General features: G+C 37.8%; 1 protein-coding gene across 1 annotated transcript in view; it reads left to right on the forward strand.

Annotated features, from left to right (window-relative positions):
- Positions 1 to 15944, forward strand: part of kctd8 (potassium channel tetramerization domain containing 8) — a 33456-nt gene extending 17512 nt beyond the window's left edge. Inside the window, exon 2 of the mRNA XM_077247390.1 lies at positions 13354 to 15944. Within this exon, the coding sequence (XP_077103505.1) occupies positions 13354 to 13880 (527 nt within the window). The 3' untranslated portion in view covers positions 13881 to 15944. The remainder of the gene's footprint in view (positions 1 to 13353) is intronic.
- The last annotated feature ends 2713 nt before the right edge of the window (positions 15945 to 18657 follow it).

An 18657-nucleotide genomic window follows, 5' to 3' on the forward strand; every position in this document is an offset into this window, starting at 1 on the left:
ATAATTTCTTAGCCTGAAACTTTCAGTTTATATTAGGCAAATTGCTATTATTGCTCAACACTTCCCAATCCCTGTCCCCTAAATAACCTTCTTGCTCGATTAGAGGCAATTTAAAACAGTGTTTGCTGGCATTTTCACATATTAAATATTTAAGTATTCATACATTGGGGTCCGGAAGTCTGAAAACACATTGAATCTAATTTAAACCTGGAAATAATTAAATAAATGAAATTATATTGGAGAAGACGAAATGGTCTCAAATTGCTCGACTCCCTGTATATGTTGGTAAGTAATTTTTTCGTTTTCACGGTACTAAATTTCAGTAGTCGGCATCAATACAGTCAAATTTTAATCAGTTACCTGACTGACGCAATTAGTGAGACAACATTACCACTTGCTCCACACACATAGTCTTAGTTTTTTCCAGTTTTCTTTTCAAGAAGCCATGATCAAAATGAACGCTGTATTGTTTTTGTTTGCTAGCCACCATATCTATACCGCATGTAAATGCAGCTGCACATCACTGAATGTGTCGAGGATTGATGTTATAATTCTCCAGGTGAGTCTTTTGGATTGTGTCCGTTTTTAATGCATTTTGACTTTGATGCTCAAACAAACACGAACAAGCAGTGTCTATTATCGGGTACCAAATATATCGGTAACACTTTACAATACGGGTGCACTAATACTGCAGAAATGCTCCTTATTTTTCTTTTTCTTTCTTTGGTAACGGTAATACCGATATGTTTGACAACACTAAATGTAATATTGTATATAGTATAAATGATTTTTAAAAACAAATCTGTTCATTTTATGAAACAGAGTTGAAAAAACTATTTTTGCTTTATTTTGTATTTTGCATTCTGAGTTTACTTGATAACAATGATTGTTTGATCAAAATGATTGATCCTCTGATTAAAAAAAAAACATTTCAGAGCAAATTCATGATAAATTCCAAGATATATATTGAATAAGATATTGATTATTTAGCAATTATTATAATTATTACAATTATTATTATATAGCAAATGTTGCCAAACTCAGACAGGCAAGGAGGGTCTGCTATGGAGTGTCTGCACTTTTTCAATACATGTTTCTGGTCTTTTTGTGCACATACCAGAAATCCCCAACATAAATTTCAAAGTCCTTCTGTTACATTTCTTTACTTTCATTAATTGTTGATTGTAAATTTGCTTTACAGACTCTGTAATGTTGTCCAGATGGTTGTCAATTAAATTTGAGTCCTTGTAAATTCCCTCTTCATTTCTGTGCAAAGTCATGGGGACGGATCAGATGGATGAGTTGTGTTTCCTGTTTTTCATCTTTCTTGTTTCAGTCTTGCTTGAAGCTGGCATTAAATGATGTTGGCTGCAATCATTACAATAAGAAAAATGCTTAGGTTATATTTAATGGTTTTAAATAAAGTGAATTCAAATCGGTTTATTGTGGAAATATATATATATATATATATATATATATACTATTAGTCATGTTTACATTAACATTTACGTATTTGCAAAACTGTTGTATCCACAGCAGCTTAGAGAGATCAAAAACACTTACTTTTGAATTTGTGTTTCAAACTTTCTCTAGCACTGAATCTATAATGTAATGAATTTTGTGGGGAAATCAGCAGAATTCTATGAAATGTATTTCAGTATAGCAAAATGTTAAATAACATTGCTTGATTTAGGGGATTTGTGTGTATTTCTATCAAGTGACAGAAATATAGTTTGATTGGATGCATAGCCTTTGACATCAACAAAATATATGGAGAGCATTTTTTTTTTCTTCCCTTAAAGATAATGACCATATTTATTCTGGTCTCGTCTCTATATACAGTCATATTTTTCACAGGTTAGCTGCTTTTTATTATTTGCATTTAGCATTGTTTTTTTCCCTGCTGACTGATCAGAACCTACAGTTTCTGTGTGAGTAAACTCATATTATATTCATTTCAGGCATCAGAGTCGTTGCAATGTCCTGTCGCTCTAGTTGTATTATTTACAGTTTGTTCCATCATGCTTAGCGAGGCAAATGAAACTGAAGAGCGTAAATCATGGCCATCTGTGTCAACCAAAATATCTCATCAGAAATAAACGCTTCTTTCCTTTGAGGTTTGCAAGAGAAAATGAGAGTAAATGTACAGAGAGGATGGAGAGATTTCTATGACAGTGATTGTGGTGGAAAAATGAGCACACACAATATGTTTACATTGGTTTCATGCTAATTATTTCTAGGACATGGTTTGTTCCCCAGAGAAACCATTGCATGTGAGGACATCTGCTGCTTCTCTGTGCAGGTTATAATGTAAATTGTAGTGATGTTTGAAAGTACATTTGCATAGAGTTTTTTAATGTCTATTCACGAGTGAGTAGCTTTTGGGTAACTTTGTAGCTTATAAATGCATTCAAATGAATCTAAAGTATAGTCTTTGTCCGTGCAAAAGTCACTTCCATGAAGCTAGAATGTTTTGGATGGTTGCCAGGGTGTTACTAAGCAGTTTTTAAACTGTTCTAAATTATTTTTAGCATGTTGCTAGTTCAGGAGATTGCTATGGCATTGTAAAGGTGGTTACAGTCCAATATGTAGTTTTAGAGGGTTGTTTAAATCCCTTATACCCCTTATTACTTTTATTAATGTGATAGTGATGTTTGCCTTGCCATTATAGTAGAAGAAATTGAGCATTTTATTGCATGGAATTTTAATTACCATATATTTTGTCCCCGCCCTCTAACATTATCAGCTTCACAATGACATCAAGATAAAGCACAATCTGTTTCCTGCTTCCAGTGGAACAGAGTCTGATTGGATCGTTTTATCATAGTTATCACGATTATATCATAACATATGCCAATCTATTGCATTATCGCCACCTAAACATACTTTTATCTGTGTGAGTCATTCCTGAAGGTCACTTCCTGTAGTTCTCATGCCATGCTGTTTGACCTTGCAGCTGACGGCTAGACTCCTGTGATCTTGTGTTTCCGCAGAAGGATTAAGGCCTTATTGAAATCCCTATCAGATTTTTGCTTCTCTTCAATCCTTTTCTATTCCTTCTGCAGAAATGCTTTGTGCATCTCAATGATATATCAGCCATTGTGTTCAACTTGTCTGTTTTTTCCCCCTTGTCTCTCTCTCTCTTTCCAATAATCAATTCTCCCCAGGCAAAGGTCAGGGTGCGTTCAGTTGTGGCGGCCGGGTACTGACGAGAAATGCTATACAGATGCATACAGGGAGGGGTAGAGTTTCATTCCTCGAGTTTGAAATCTTCCAGCAATTGCTAAAATTTTGTCTGGCATCTCTGGAATGCTTTTACATTAGACTCAGACTAATAAATGCACATTTTCTGTGCGAGTAAACCTTACTCCCCTGATCCCAAATGGCGCTTTAGCAATCTTTAGCCTCGTTGTTAGAGCGCCAGCTTTCCACGCCGGAGACCCGGATTTGAGGCCCGCACAGAGCGGGGTGATTAGGAACAGGAGGGGTGACATTGGTGCCGTGACCCGGATGTGAGTGAGGTTAATGGGGGTGAGTGTAACGGTGGCTAACTAGTAAGAGCTGTGCGAGTAAACCTCACTCCCCGGATCTCAGATGGCACCCTAGCAACTGATGCTAGAGAACGCAGTCTTAAGCCTCCTTGTTAGAGCACCCGCATCCCATGCCGAAGACCCAGGTTCGAGGCCCGCACTGAGAGGGGGAAGTAGGATCCGGAGGGGTGACATCTATATATGATTTTCTTTATTTTGTTTTTTGATTATTACAGTCAGAAACAGGGATATTAGGCTGCTGTCAAGTTAAGACAGAATGCACTGATCCAGTATACTGATACACATGCGTTTTCTCAACTGTTTGCGTTACTTAAGACATAACCAACTGTTTAATTGAATACTTGCCAAGATGGGTATTTTGACATAATTGTCTGTGTATTTGACCTTTTAGGCTCAATAAATAATTGAGAAAGAACTCAATTCTGTTCACGTGAGCTGTTTGAGAAGCAGCTTTATGTGCGAAAATCATCTCTCAGACAGCGAGTACTGAACTGAATTCTCTTTCACGTCTTCTTGGGCTTAAATGGTTTAAAATTGCTTGAATGATTCAATTATGTCAACTGACCGGAGTGTTTTTATATATATGCACATTTACAGTATCACAGTATCACATTTACAGTTTAAATTTTTGGCTACAATAATTAAAAAAACTACTAGATTCTGGGGAGACTGTTCTGTTCTAGCCCAGTAATTCAAGAATGCAACTTAATTCGACATATTGGAATTACTGTCTATTATGAAAGCTGAATGAGTCGTCAGAATCCTTCTAAAAAGAAAAGATCCTTCTAAAGCGGTTCATGTCTCTGCCAGAGCTAATTGGTCTTTATTTCATGAGGGCAGAATGAGGGATAAACCTGCCAACAGCATTCTGACAGCTGAGAGGATAATTAACATTTTCAGCAGTCATTATCCAACCTTAATGTGTGTGGTTTTTTACATTAGTACTAGGTGCATTTGGTGTATTTGTTTAATTTTTTATGATTATTATGTTATTTATATTTATATAGAGTGACCGAGGCTGGTTGTCATACTTTTTATTCCAATGAATATCCCTCAGAGTTTGTTTACTTTTGAAAGTCAGTTTCTGTATAGACAGAAATTAAATTAAATAACAATTTAAAATTATTTTTTTTAATAAAAAAATAATAATAATAATTTAATACCCTAAATGATGACCTATTGTGGGGCAATTTGTAAAACCAGTCACAGGTGAAGCGAATCTCGTTGATCATCTTCTAAATAGACCACATATATTAGATGGGAGATTAGATGGAATAGCAAACGATCAGTTCTTGTAATCAACATGTTAGATGCAGGAGAAATGGGCAGGAATGAAGAAATAGTAATACTTAACAAATATTTAACCGGGAGCGTTTGTGCTGGGTTGTGTAGGTTGTTGCTAGGCAACACATAAATTGAAACTATTTCATGACATTCTATTTAACATTTTAAAGCTGCAGTATGGAGTTTTGAGAAAATGTTGACTTAGCCTGATAATTTGAACAAGCACAACTTACAGGTCCAACCCCCTTGCTCTCTGGTGCGCTACAGCCCTCCCTCCACAGCTCCTCCCCCACAGCGGAGCCTGCCGTGAACGCGCAGGCTAGTAAGCAGGACCACCGATGACAGCGGATTATAAACAGTTATGGAACATTCACTAATAGGGACGAAACATCAACAATATGCTTTACATTGACTATGGCCTGCCTGTCCATACTTTGACTACAAACTTGGTCCTCAAATCATTATGTATTTTGCAATACATGTAACTTTATAAGGTTGCACTCTTTCCATAAGTTATAGCTACTAAGATAACGTTAAAGGATTAGTGCACTTTAAAAAAAAAAACTTTTGCTGATAATTTACTCACCCCCATGTCATCCAAGATGTCCATGTCTTTCTTTCTTCAGTCAAAAAGAAATTAAGGTATTTGATGAAAACATTCCAGGCTTTTTCTCCATATCATGGACTTCAATAGGACACAAACGTTTCAAGGACCAAATAACAGTTTCAGCGCAGCTTCAAAGGGCTTTAAACAATACCAGACGATGAATAAGGGTCTTATCTAGCGAAACGATCGGTCATTTCAAAAATAAATACAAAACTTTAAGTTTTATAAGCACAAATGCTCGCCTTGCTCTGTTCTGTGACGCACGTTCGTGATCCTGTTCGAACTCGTTCATCCAAATGAACGAATCTTTTTTCGAGTCATTTCGTTCGTTGAATGAACGAAATGACTCGAAAAAAGATTCGTTCATTTGGATGAACGAGTTTGAACAGGAGAGTCACGAACGACGGTACGCGCTCGCGCTGTGCAAGAGAGGGGTGATCAGCGCGTACACGAGCGTGATTGACACTGCTAAGACATTCCTCCTGGCTCTGATTGGTTGTTTCTGACCGGGAGCGGTGTATTTCTGCAAATGGCAATAGGACCACAGGGAGGCGCCAGAGGAGGTTGATTTTTTTCACAGATTATCTGTCTCATATTCTACTTTCAGGACATAATGACAGTTTTAACAAATATTTGTTTACAAAAGCTACCTACTGGAGCTTTAAAGAGGATGCGCATCTACTTGTAGCCTTAAAGGGGCATTCACACTAAACTTTACGTTCCATTGACTTCCATTCATATGCAAACAAATGTGTCAGACTGCAAACAATGTCATATCACGACCACTGCAGTGTCTGAAGAAATTTTGCATGCTCAAAGTCTTGTGTGTTGTGTCTAGTGTGTAAAAGTCTTTTACCCTTTTACCCCATTCCTGTCACAGTGTTGGTTTGTGTTTCCCCGGGTGTCCACTAGAGGTCTCTTTCCCTTACTGTCACCATTCATTCTGGAACTGCATTTCCCACAATCCTTTGTCTGTTCTCATCACTCATCATTGCACGCAGCTGTTTCTTATTACATTGTTAAGTCCTGTGTATAAATACCCTGTCTGTGTCAGTCCATTTCACTGAGTCGTTGTTAGATGTCCTTCACACTTTATGGTTGGTTTCTTGTCTGTTCCATGTTTTGTTTCTTGTTTGTTCCATGTTTTGTTTCTTGTTTGTTCCATGTTTTGTTTCTTGTTTTTGAACTGCTTGCATTTTTGGATTTGACCCCTGCCTGGAAGACTACAATTTGGATTACCCTATATTAAACTACTGATATTGGATTTTCTGCCTCCTGTGTGTGTTCCGTGACAGTTCCGTAGTGTGCTATTTCAAATCCAGTGTGTTTGAAGACAGAACATTCTGGGTATACTGAAAATAAAAAATAATAGGTTTTAAATAAACTTAGCGATTTCAAACTTAGAAGTTGCATTCTTGAATGACGGAAACTATTTGTTATGGGTTTTAGTACTTTAATTTCCATTATTTGTAGGTCTGACTGACCTCCATGCGTCACACTCACTGCCTAGTTTGGAGATGTTTTATGATAGGACGTTTTCCCGCCTGTAGTGCCAGCACAGGTATCACCTCTGCTTACTTAAGTGTTTTTAGGCATTTTATTAACCCAATGACAATTTGATATAGACTGTATTTACTCAAATAAAAGCAGAGAAGCTATTACTGTTTTCCTTCGAGCTGCACATGTGCTAGACACTCCAGTAAAAGCTAATCTGTGGATCTACATGTGTAATTGTTTTGCAAGAGAGATGGGAAGTGTGTGTGCATTTTGAAGCCATTCATTAGCCCGACTAGCTCGTTTGCTGGAGGGCGTGATGGTTATTGCTCTTGTAGAGATTATGAAGCAACAGGAGAAAGTAGGATGAACATACTGTTAAAATGCCTCCAACTCGCCACATGTGCCTTAATGATCAACTCACCATATGTTTTTTAATAGCAGGATATTCTTTTTAAAACCATCCAATCACACAGAATGATTTCACAATGGCCGGTGAAACCTGGAATGGCCAAAATCGGAGGACGTTCTGGAACGTTCCAGCATTCACGCTAATTCGGAATGGCAGAAGAGTGTAGAGGGAACATCTGTTGGGTTTAATAAGGTCATGCTGAGGTCTCTACAGCTGCATCTGAGGCCCCTTGACCTCAGCAAATGGATACGCTGCTGCTTCAGATACGCAGCTATGCAATTTACAGCATGAAGGTTGCATGTGGTCCTCTGATGGTCGATTATTGAGTGGACTTACTCAACAATTTCAGGTTTTTAACAAATCTTTGAAACTTTATTATCATTTAATAGTTTCCAAAGAAAATGTGAGTACTGTTTATTCTGGACTTTTTACCAGAAGAACCTTTTCTTCTTATTACACAAATCCTATCACCTAAAAAGTCGAATCACCTACTATAGTAAAGCAATAGCACACCTCTTGACAATCACTCATGCGTTTAGAACAATTGGTGGAGGATGCTTTTTATTTTTCATACGTTTCATCAGGGACGTCACTAGGCTTGGAAGACAGGGGGGGCTTAGCCCCCAGGGTATTTCTAACTTGCGTTTGCAAAATCTTTGCACTCACATCTAGAGCTACACTTATGTCAACAATCAGTCAAGAAACTTAATGAATTGAAGGATACAACGGTATTAGCATTAACAGGGACCCTATGACATTTAGTTTTCAGTGACAACAACATTCTATGGGGATTGATATTGTTTTAGAATATTATAGAGATATGTTATATTAATGGCAAAGAATAAAGAGTTGTGATTAGATTGCTAAGTTAACCATTTCTTGTATTTTGCTTGTTCACTCTAGCTAGACTACAGTTATCCATAGCAAACCCAAATATCCCGTATTCCCTTTCCTTTACCTTAAGAAAACGTAGCTTAAAGGTAAGCAGGTAATTAAAAATAACTTACAATTTCACTCTATATCTCGACACTTACCAATCTTCCTTTCACCATTAGCGTGTGTATCGGTGAGTGTGGATGGGAGGGTGCATAGCGAGTTAAATTTCAGACCAAACTAGAGTAACGACGAGATGAGATGAATCCTCCAGTTACTTGCAGTGCTCCGGTCTGCAATGCTCTGAAAGCTGCGACAGTTCACACCAATGCAACGAAACGGTGCGGTGCATCATCTTGATAGCACAACGACTGTTTGTACATCTGTCCAACTTCCGACTTTTCAGCTATTTTTTGTAGCTGGATATATATAATTTGTTGCGTCTAATTCTAAATATGAATGAGGATACTCATTCCAATGAGGTTATTGATAAATTGAATTGTTATTGTTGTTCTTATTATCATTTATGGGGGCTTAGGAACATTTTGGGGTAGCTTCAGCCCCCCTAAAATAGGCCTAGCGACATCCCTGCGTATCATATTTGACTTAACTCTAAAGGCCCCTTCACACCCAGAACCATAACTATGAAGATAACCATACTGATATCTATATTAGGATCCACATCAGTGCAAGATTACGTTCTGTTTATTATAAAAGCATGCTGCAGTTTTGTTGTCTGCCGCTTTAAATGCTCAAGCTCTATAAAGCAGGATGGTTTCTTATTGGCTGTCAATGTTTTTATCGTTCATCAGCTGAAAAATAAATAATTCTGCAAGTGATTCCAACGATATGTTCCTCTGTGCCGATATTGTTATTGTGGAGTGTGGTTTCTGCTTTTCTGTTAAATTTAGAATGATTTTTAAACGTTACAATTATCCTTGGAGTGAACGGGCCTTAAGTATAAGCAAAAGTAATAGTAATGCTTGGCTTAGATCGCTGGTGATTTACTGTTTTGTTTTGGTTTTTGCCTCCTGTTTCTCACTGTCTCACACTTTTTTTCCTGCTCTCCTGTTTGTCGAAAACAGTGCACATGGCGATTGGTCGGCTAGATTTCAAACAAGTCAGCATCTGAGGCCAAAGTCCCTTTCAAGGAAAGTCTGTTCACTTGTTGGCCATATTTGCAATGCCTCCAGGCAGCTATTTCAGGCATCCAAGACCAAGTCCTGCAGTATGTATTTAAATGGGGGAATCTTGAAATCTCAAAAAATGCTTGCCGATCTCACAATTAATTAATATTTTAGATCAGCAACAAAATCTGTCATGAACTGTCCCATAAATGTTGTTTCTTATGCTCAAATATCATTTAAAAAAAGCATAGGCTATTTTTCAGGCTAGACCAGCCAATGCACATATGCAATGAATGCGATCCAAGCACTCTCTTATCCGCCATATTGTGCGTTGCACTTTCTCCCATTCATAAGTAATATCAGTGGACCATCTTTCTATATATAAAGTCTTTGTCTGAGGCTACTCAAAGCGTTTAAGGAGTAGTGATGGCGAGATGAAGCTTCATAAAGCATTGAAGCGTTCCATCCAATTGGTTCACTCATGTGCCGAAGCTTCATGGTGCTTCATTTGCTCTATTGTGCCATCAAGTGGACAATAAATGTAAAACGTGCAGTGTGATTATAATGACATCGCATGGTTCCATCGCGAAAAAAAGAAGCTTGAATAGTTCGCTAACAAACTCGCAAAGTCCCAAGTCCACAAAATGTGAGGGGGAATCCATTGCATTTTGCTGGCCCTTATATTTCAAATAGACCGCCAAACCGCGAACCACTTCCTGAAGCAGTCACGTGGTACAGGCAGCTCGGGAGGCTTCAAACGTCACCACATACGTCACCGACACAAGCCTCGATACGCACTCCACAGAAATCATCCCGGATTACTCGACACACGCTTCGAAGCCTCGATACGGGAGGACACATCACTAGTAAGGAGCGAAGTGTCTTAATGAGGGATAAATTATTGTGTACACCTCAGTGTTGCCATGTCAGATTATATTATACTTTGAGCTTCTTTTTTTTCATAAAGTAATTTATAAACATTGACATCCTCGGCATTCCCTCCATTTCCATCCTCACCTTCTTCTTTTTCTTTCTTTGATTTGCTCATTTCAGGCATTTTATTTCGGGTTTTTCTTTTTTCAGACCAAGGCGCTTACTTTTTTTGTAAGATCTGGCAACACTGGTGCACTTTTATAGGTTTTGATTTTCCCCTTTTCTGTATGGTGACATGAGTGTCACAGAAATTACACACATTTAAAGGAATATTCCAAGTTAAGTACAGGTTAAGCTCCTACAGCATTTGTGGCATAATGTTTGGAGGATTTAAGCAGAAATGTTAAAATTATACATTTTATAAAAGCACTTTTCTGTAAAAAAAAAAAATGCTGTAAATCTGTCTAAATTATATTTTTAGGAGTTTATATCAACAAAGTGCCTATTAAAATTGGAAATACTTTACAAAAGGCTAGTAAAAAATAGCTATAAAAGGTTAATAAGCAAATTTGTAAATGTAAATGTCTCAGTGTAACCCAGATTTCTTGTTGATTAAACTTGAATATTTGCTATTTTAACTATTTTTATTTTTGTCGGTGTGAAATACATACAGTACTGCAGTGGTTCTCAACTCCAGTCCTCGGGACCCACTGCTCTGCACATTTTGTATGTCTCCTTATTTAACACACCTGATTCAGATCACCAGCTCATTACAAGAGACTCCTTTATCTGAACTGAGTGGGTGCTTCTCAATATCCCTCCTCGTCTCCTCGCTCCTCCGTCCTCCATCCTATGACCCGGAAACTAATCAAGCACAGCCATCTTGAAGGACATCTCAATTCTCTAACTGTACCACGAGGAGTTGAGGATCGAGAATCGAGGAGTGAGGAGGCTTTCAGAGGAGTCATGAGCGAGGATACACGGGTGTATCCTATGCGGAAGTGTTTTATTGACTTAACGTGACGCACGTATACATTCCCCTCCCCCTTCACATCGGTCACAATAATTTGAATTTATACTTTACCTTTGCAGTTTATATAAACCACACATCTCACATATTTCAACAGGGTATCTTGCTTTATTATTATTCATTATGAATTTCTTAAACAAGCTTCAACAACATAAGGGCAGATCCTTTGAGCGCTGCTGATGACGCTGTGAAGTGACGCTCGAGTGATCAAGTATACCAATGTATAAAAAAAGCTTTCATTCGATTCCTCCGTCCTCATTTTCTTTCCTTGCGTCCTTCCCTCACAACCTACAGGGGGAGGAGCTGAGGTGCTAGGAAAGGAAGCGAGGAAAGGAAACGAGGATGCACAAATAAGAAATGAGAAGCACCCAGTGTGTCAGATAAGAGAGACATACAAAATGTGCAGAGCAGTGGGTCCCGAGGACTGGAGTTGAGAACCACTGCAGTAGTGTATACATTTTAGTTTAACTGTGGTGTGTGTTTAGTTTTGTGCCTCCTTGTCCCAAAGGTCTGATGGTTAGGGATCTGTGTCCAACCAATGTGTCGGGTGTCCTGTTCTCAGATGGTCTCCTTCAATGATCTGTGTCCTGAACAGCAACTGATGAAGTCTTTTTTCAGCTATGCCTGCATATACACGTTTAATCACCAATTAGCAGCTCCTCTGCATCACATTAAGAGACTTGCTGAAGCATGCAGTTACAGCTGGCTCTTGATTCTCTGAAAAAATTTATTATTTCATCATTATGAGCCAATACAGAGATAATAGACAAGAGATTGGATGTAGTTAGTTGAGTTAGCTGTGTTGGCCAGTTATAAAGCTTAATTTTCAATTTAAAAATGAGTTTAATTTTCTTTTAAAGACATTTATTTTAAGACTTGTCTTAATCTGTACAGTGTAAATAACGTTCATATCCTCTGAACATATTTCTTATGCGTGTAATCATCAATGAGGCCTTGATATTGCATTGAAGTGCAGTCAGTTGCCATTTAAGGACCACATTTCCATGTTTTTGACCCAAGTGCTGTTTGGTGTTTGCTTGAGGCTGAATTATGTAACTGAGAACCCCTCTATCTCAGAATAAATGCATGACATCCTCTCACAGGCTCTTTAAATCTGTTGTTTAGAGGGAATGCAGCATGTTGAATTACAACAGATATCCATATTGAATGACTAAATTTTTGTGGGATGATAAGACAGTGCTTTGAAAAATGAGCCTTTAACAACAATGTATTGAAATCCCACACATTTCTGTAAGAGGATAGCAATCTATTTTTAAAAAGAGTTATATTCTGTTCTGTTTACTTTGTGAACTGTATTCCTAGACAACATGCCATGGCATCATAATCACAAAACTACGTGTTTCAAAAAGGAGGCAGCAACGTTTTAAGATATCTTGTTTGGCCAAAGGTAACATCTCATGTATTCTTGTATGGGTAAGGAAAAATCTCAGTGGAAAACGATAACAAATGAAGCAAAAGCAATGTACATACTTTTAATTCAAATGAAAAAAATTCGATTTATCTAATTAAAAAGTATTCCCTTTTTTGTGTGTAGTGTATTTTATGCTTTGGGCATCATGCCATTACCTTGCAGCAAGTTACATTTCATTTAGGATGTTGTCCTCTCACTAGATTTTGGATTTGAGTAATGGTGCCTTTCTGCTCAAATTTGTACATTTGTTGTTTTACTTGTTTTCCAGAATTTTTAGATAGACAGGTAGATAGACATTTTATAGAAAATAGATTTTAAGTTTATTTTTTATCCAATTGGCAAACAGTTTTTTTCTTTCGTTTTAGGCCTAAATCTAACTAAATAATAATATAAAAAAACAAGTCCTGATGCAATTTTTGCTTGTCAAGTAAACATACATTGTTTTAAGGATGCTTGGACATCTTAACTGCATAAGACATTTTTTAGCGGTGTATGTACAGTATAACAAAACCAATGTAAAGAGTAGAAGCAATGAAACTGGTGTGATTTATTGTATACGCTAACACAAAGGAGCTTAGCATATCATCAATTCAGTCTGTGAGACTTTGCCATTGGCCACTAGAGGTTTCGATTGTTTAATCAGCTAATTTTTTCTTTATCTATCCACCAGGACCTGCCTGCAAGTCAGCATCCCCTAAACTGGAGTGTGAGGAGCCCAAGTCTGAGAAACTGCTGGATAAGGCCAGTGAGAGCGGAGCCTCGTTGAACGAGCTCTCCACATCCAGCTCTGAGACCCACTCAGAGGCCACGTCTCCCCAGGACGGGGACCCCATCCTGGTGTCACGTGGTGAGGTCGTGGGGGGCTCCCTGGCCCCATGTGGCGCCCTGCACTCTGTATCTCGGCCTCCAAGCACTCTTACTCTTGGCCGACCGCCCAAGAAAGGTTCCTCCGTGCAGTGGATGGAGCTGCCGGATAAGAGGAGAAACAGTGAGCTGTTTCAGTCCCTCACCAGTGGAGTGGGTCCACGGGAAGGTGGGGGAAGCGGTCTAACCCGGAGAAAGACTCTGGAGAGGCCCAATGCAGAGGAGGAAATGAAAGAGTGTATCCAAGATTTCCGAAAGATCAAAATCCCCCCGGCGTTCCCAGAGCGCAAACGGCAGTGGCAGTCAGAATTACTTCAGAAATACGGCCTATAAGGGAAACTCAGGATAGGGAACTGTTTTAAACTATCCAACCTATTCTCAATCTCACACAGTAGATTGTCCATCAGACTTTGAAGTCCTTAAGGTCTTGATTCACATTGAGAAACCAAACAACCGAGTATCGGAAAACTTGAGCCAACAAAACATGTTCCATTTTGTTCAGATTGACAGCACCATTGATATCTTTGAACTAGACCTTATAAACTTTCCAAAAAGTAGTGATGGAGAACTTTTTGACAAAGAGCCATTCCATCTACAGTCATTTAGATAAACATTTCCATTATCCAGAAGGTCTGCAAACAGGGCTCATAGTATATCTCTTTAAACTACTGAACTGACCGACTATCTTTGGTGATCTAGCCAAAGTTGAAGTACAAATAAATCCTTGTGGTGTTCAAAAGAGAGAAGCGTCACTGTGCATTAGTTGTTCAGTTTGCTTAAAAGCAATGCAGATTTAATTTAAATGCAGTTGTCTGTACCTACCATATCAAAATGTTTCAGAGGTGAATTTAGATGTAGCCTAGATGAAATGGTATTTTATATACACACATTAGGGCTAATACACAAAACCATTTATCAGTATTTGCTAAGAAAAGCCCCCAAGTGTAAGCCGTTCACATAGGACACTTGTTTTCCGTATGCGCCATTTCCTATGGTTTGGTTTATGTACACTAGTTCTAGATTGATGTCTTTGGGCTTTGCATTATGTCTTTATCGGTCATATCTTTTTTCAGCATATCACAAAACCGTTTTATGTGTATTTCATTCGCTTCCATTCAGTTGCTCCATCTTGAAGGCAAAAAACACGTCCTTTGTGAGCGGCTCTTTACTCATTGTGTGCTGCCTGCTCTTTGGTAAGTGTGGTGATTACTAAATGATTGTTAAATTGGCAGACATTCTATATATATACATGTATTTAAATATTTAAATTCTTACCTTATATTTGCTAAAAATCATGAAGATGGAATTGAAAGGTACGATGAATACACTACACAATCTAAAATCCTAAAATATAAGAGTAAAATGAGTAACAGATATATAATAGAATAGACACATTTTCTTTTCATTCCGTCCCTTTAAATGAACTAATTGTTGCATTTATGTGATGGGCCACTATTAACATTTTATCTGCACTGGTTCTTCTGTATGTGAGGTTTCTCAGAATAATGCATAGAAGTTGTCTGGGCCACTTTTGCTATGACATTTTGTTATGTGCCATTCATTTTCTAAATTGTTTTTGTGCGTGTGCTTATGTCTGTATGTGAGCACACACTCTTTTCTTTCATGTAAATTTCTATTGAGCAATTTGTGAAGGACATTTTGATTTGGAATCAAAAAAAGAAGGAAAAACAAGGAAGTGTGTTGCTACAAATTATTCATAAAAACCTATTTTTGGTTCCAGTGCCAAAGGAAATGAAGAGGAACACCAGGGTCCTTAACTAATACAGTGCAGATTGACCTCCAGATGATCCGGCCCTCGTTGTTTCCCTTACAGTTTGCAAAACATTAAACATTAAAATTGATCTTCGTGACACAAAAATAAATTCTAGTGTAAGTTTGAGCCAAGCAAGATTTATTTAAAAAATGGAAATAGCCATGGCGTTAAGCCAGCAGTTTAATCCACGTGCTGAAAACGGTTCCAAGATATTGTTTATGGCAGTGCGTCATCCCAGACTCGGGGAATGATCTTTCCATCTGCCGTAGGCTGTGTATCAAATGTCAGTGAGCATTGTGCATTTCCATCTCCATAATGACTTGTATTTGAGAGATGTTTGATGATCGCCCTCCAATTGATGTGTACGGTGTTCTGCGTATGTTTAAAGCACAATATTCTGTAAATGCTGGTTTGAGACATGACATGGTCTCAATCCAGGACACAGGTTTGAAAAGCACAAGGCACAGTCGACTCTGTCATCCTAGAAATATAATGTTTAATGGGTTTAAATCAGGGCTTAGTGTTAGTCTGCTGTGAAATCTGAAATGCTCCAAAATTTGTAAAGACATTAGTTGTTATTTGTTGATTTGCCTCAGTGTCCTGTAATAAAAGTGTCATGTTATGAATGGGTGATTTAATGTGCATTTTTTCCCTCATTTCATTTGAAGTGTTATTTTTTTTCTTCTTCTTCTTTCTTTTCAATCTCTTGGTAATTTACCTTTCAGCACTTTTATTAATCTACACTTTTTAATCTTTTTTACTGAAGAAAATAAATGTCAATACCAGCCTTTTCCAGGCATTTAAACATTTAAATTCTGTTCACTGAAATATATATATATATAGCCTATATATATTTATTTATTTTCAGACAACAAAGTCTGTCCCGCTATTCATCCTGACAGAACAGTGTTGCCATCTGCTCTTATAAGTGATATTGGGCTTATTTTCCATCAAGAAAGTAGCGTTTAATTTGCTTATTTTTCAGAATAGTCACACATTTGGGCTTGCTGGTCCTTGATGGCTGTCAAACCTCCACACTCTACATACCTGTAATGTAAACCATGTTTCTGCCTCTTTCAGTGCCTCCTCACTCCAATGGTGCATAAATACATGCTTTTTCCTTTCCTGAGAGATTTATTCATTGATCTAGAGAGCCAGTTGTACATATTTTGTATATAACATTTTAATGCTATTTGTAAAAGGATGTCATTTTTGAAAATTCTTTGCAACAAGTTATAGTTTAGCTTTTTATTAGTATGTTTTTCTTGCAAGATCTGGCAACATTGTGCGATAAGAAGGGGCTAAAATGCATCTCTTTTATAAGTCGTCTCCTTACAAAGTCAGATATTTTTGAAAACATTTATAAAATCAGGCATTATCAAGGGCAGCCATGATCCAAAAGGTCTTCTTTCCATATTTGTCCTGCAACAAGGCTACACAAACTTTTTGTGAGTTTTGTAGTTTGTTTTTTAAGTAATCATGCTAGCACATATTCTCTATCACAACTGAATGTCAACATGTTTTAGATGCTTTCTCAATTCTTTGTTAAAGTTATATGCTATGTTTGTCAGTGTTTAAGGGAAATATTGTATTTGACAGTTAACACATATTGTCTACGGTGGTTGCATCAACAAAAATAAATGAAAAATAAATCACCTCTGAACATGTTGCACAGATTAATCCAGACCGGTTTGGACCAGCTAGAAACCAGCTGCCATCTTTCAAAACACACCTACCACCTTAAGCTGGATTTGGCAGGGATTCCTTAAAGACTTCATGGCACTTCACCTGTCTTTGATGGCTGGTAAGTCTTCAAGAGCATAATTATTTTGAGTCAGAAGGATGTTTCATTATTCATTTGAGTAGAGACTTCATTTACGTTGAGTCTTAATTTTGTCATCCGAGACTTTTCTCTTCGGCTTGGTGTAATCATTTCAGACATCTGAAGTGATGCTTGTAATAGAAGCGCTCATAGTTTTAGTCATGTAATCAGTCAGGCAGATCTCACATATTTATTCATACCTGTCAAAATGACGTCTGTCTTGTAGGCTATTTGAGATACAATATGTAATCAGTGATTTATAGTGAGTCATTGTTTTTGTCCTTCCAAAGCTGTCCTTCCAAGTGTTTTTGCTGTTTGGTTTGAGTGGTTTATCATTAATTTTGGTTAAAACAAAAATGTTGATGGGTATTATGGCTATTTACTGGTTATTTATGACACCATAGACCCAAAATGTGTCTTTCTACATTGACTTCCATTCAAAAGTAGCAGCCTATTCTGACCCTGGAAATGGACATACTAAATTCTCAGCTTTCAAAGAATTCAAACATTCTAAAGTTTGACTAACGGAAATGTGTTAATGGAGAAACTAAATGTTATGCTAAATAGAAATTAAAAAGACTCCCATTAAGTCTTGCATTATAAAGTTAAGTTTAGAGAAACAGTTAATGGAAAGGCTGAGCGCTCCTGCTTCCATTAAATAAAGCCACTGAGAGAATGAATATGATGTTCTATGTGAATTAAAGCTGTGACACACATCAGTAGTATATCCCATTTCATGAATATCACCCGTATAGGAGCGCACACCCACACCAATCTAAATGCAAACACTCAACGTTTAAAATGCTGCCGTCCTGTTCTCTCAGATCAAATATGCTGATATGTTCTCCAAGAACCCCTCGAGAAGGAACATTTTCCCAGCTAAGCAAGCCCTCTCTCGCTGTCCTCTTTCCTCACAAAAGGAAAGCACTTATTGATGGAAAATTTAAATGTATTTGAATAGAAAATGAAGAATTAGCATCATTGTGCTCTGATATCTCCATGGCAACTTCAGAATAAGTGGCTTCCCTCACCTGTTTTAGAAAGCCGTTGTCCGAGCTTTCACAGGGAGACGCATACATTATGTTTAGCATTAAAATGCTTGCATCAGCGTTGCCGCCTGTCATGCGTCTACGGTAGGTTATAGAGAGAAAATGACAACCGCAATTACAAGGCACTCAACAATCCATCACAGCATCACGGACAAAATTTCCGCATGAAAATTGTCAAGCGGCCTTTTACACTGTTCACTACCTGACTGCGCATCCGCCACTTGGTGCTGTAATTTATAAAAACATAAGTGGCTAACCCTATATAGTAGGGATGTGGAAAAGTACATATTTTCAAAACTGAGTTGTGATCAATCGTTTTTAGGAAAGCCCCGGCATAATAAGGCTGGTTTCCGGAACTATCTTAAACGAACACACCACCGGTTTTTGAAATAGAGGTTATTCACCGTCTCCCCTATATTTAGATAGGTGGGCAAACACATTTTTGTCTCAGTGCATCCATTGTCT

Source organism: Siphateles boraxobius, unplaced genomic scaffold (assembly GCF_051911475.1).
Source record: "Siphateles boraxobius isolate OS27281-9 unplaced genomic scaffold, OSU_SipBor_1 3, whole genome shotgun sequence".
In the NCBI taxonomy this organism is placed as follows: domain Eukaryota; kingdom Metazoa; phylum Chordata; class Actinopteri; order Cypriniformes; family Leuciscidae; genus Siphateles; species Siphateles boraxobius.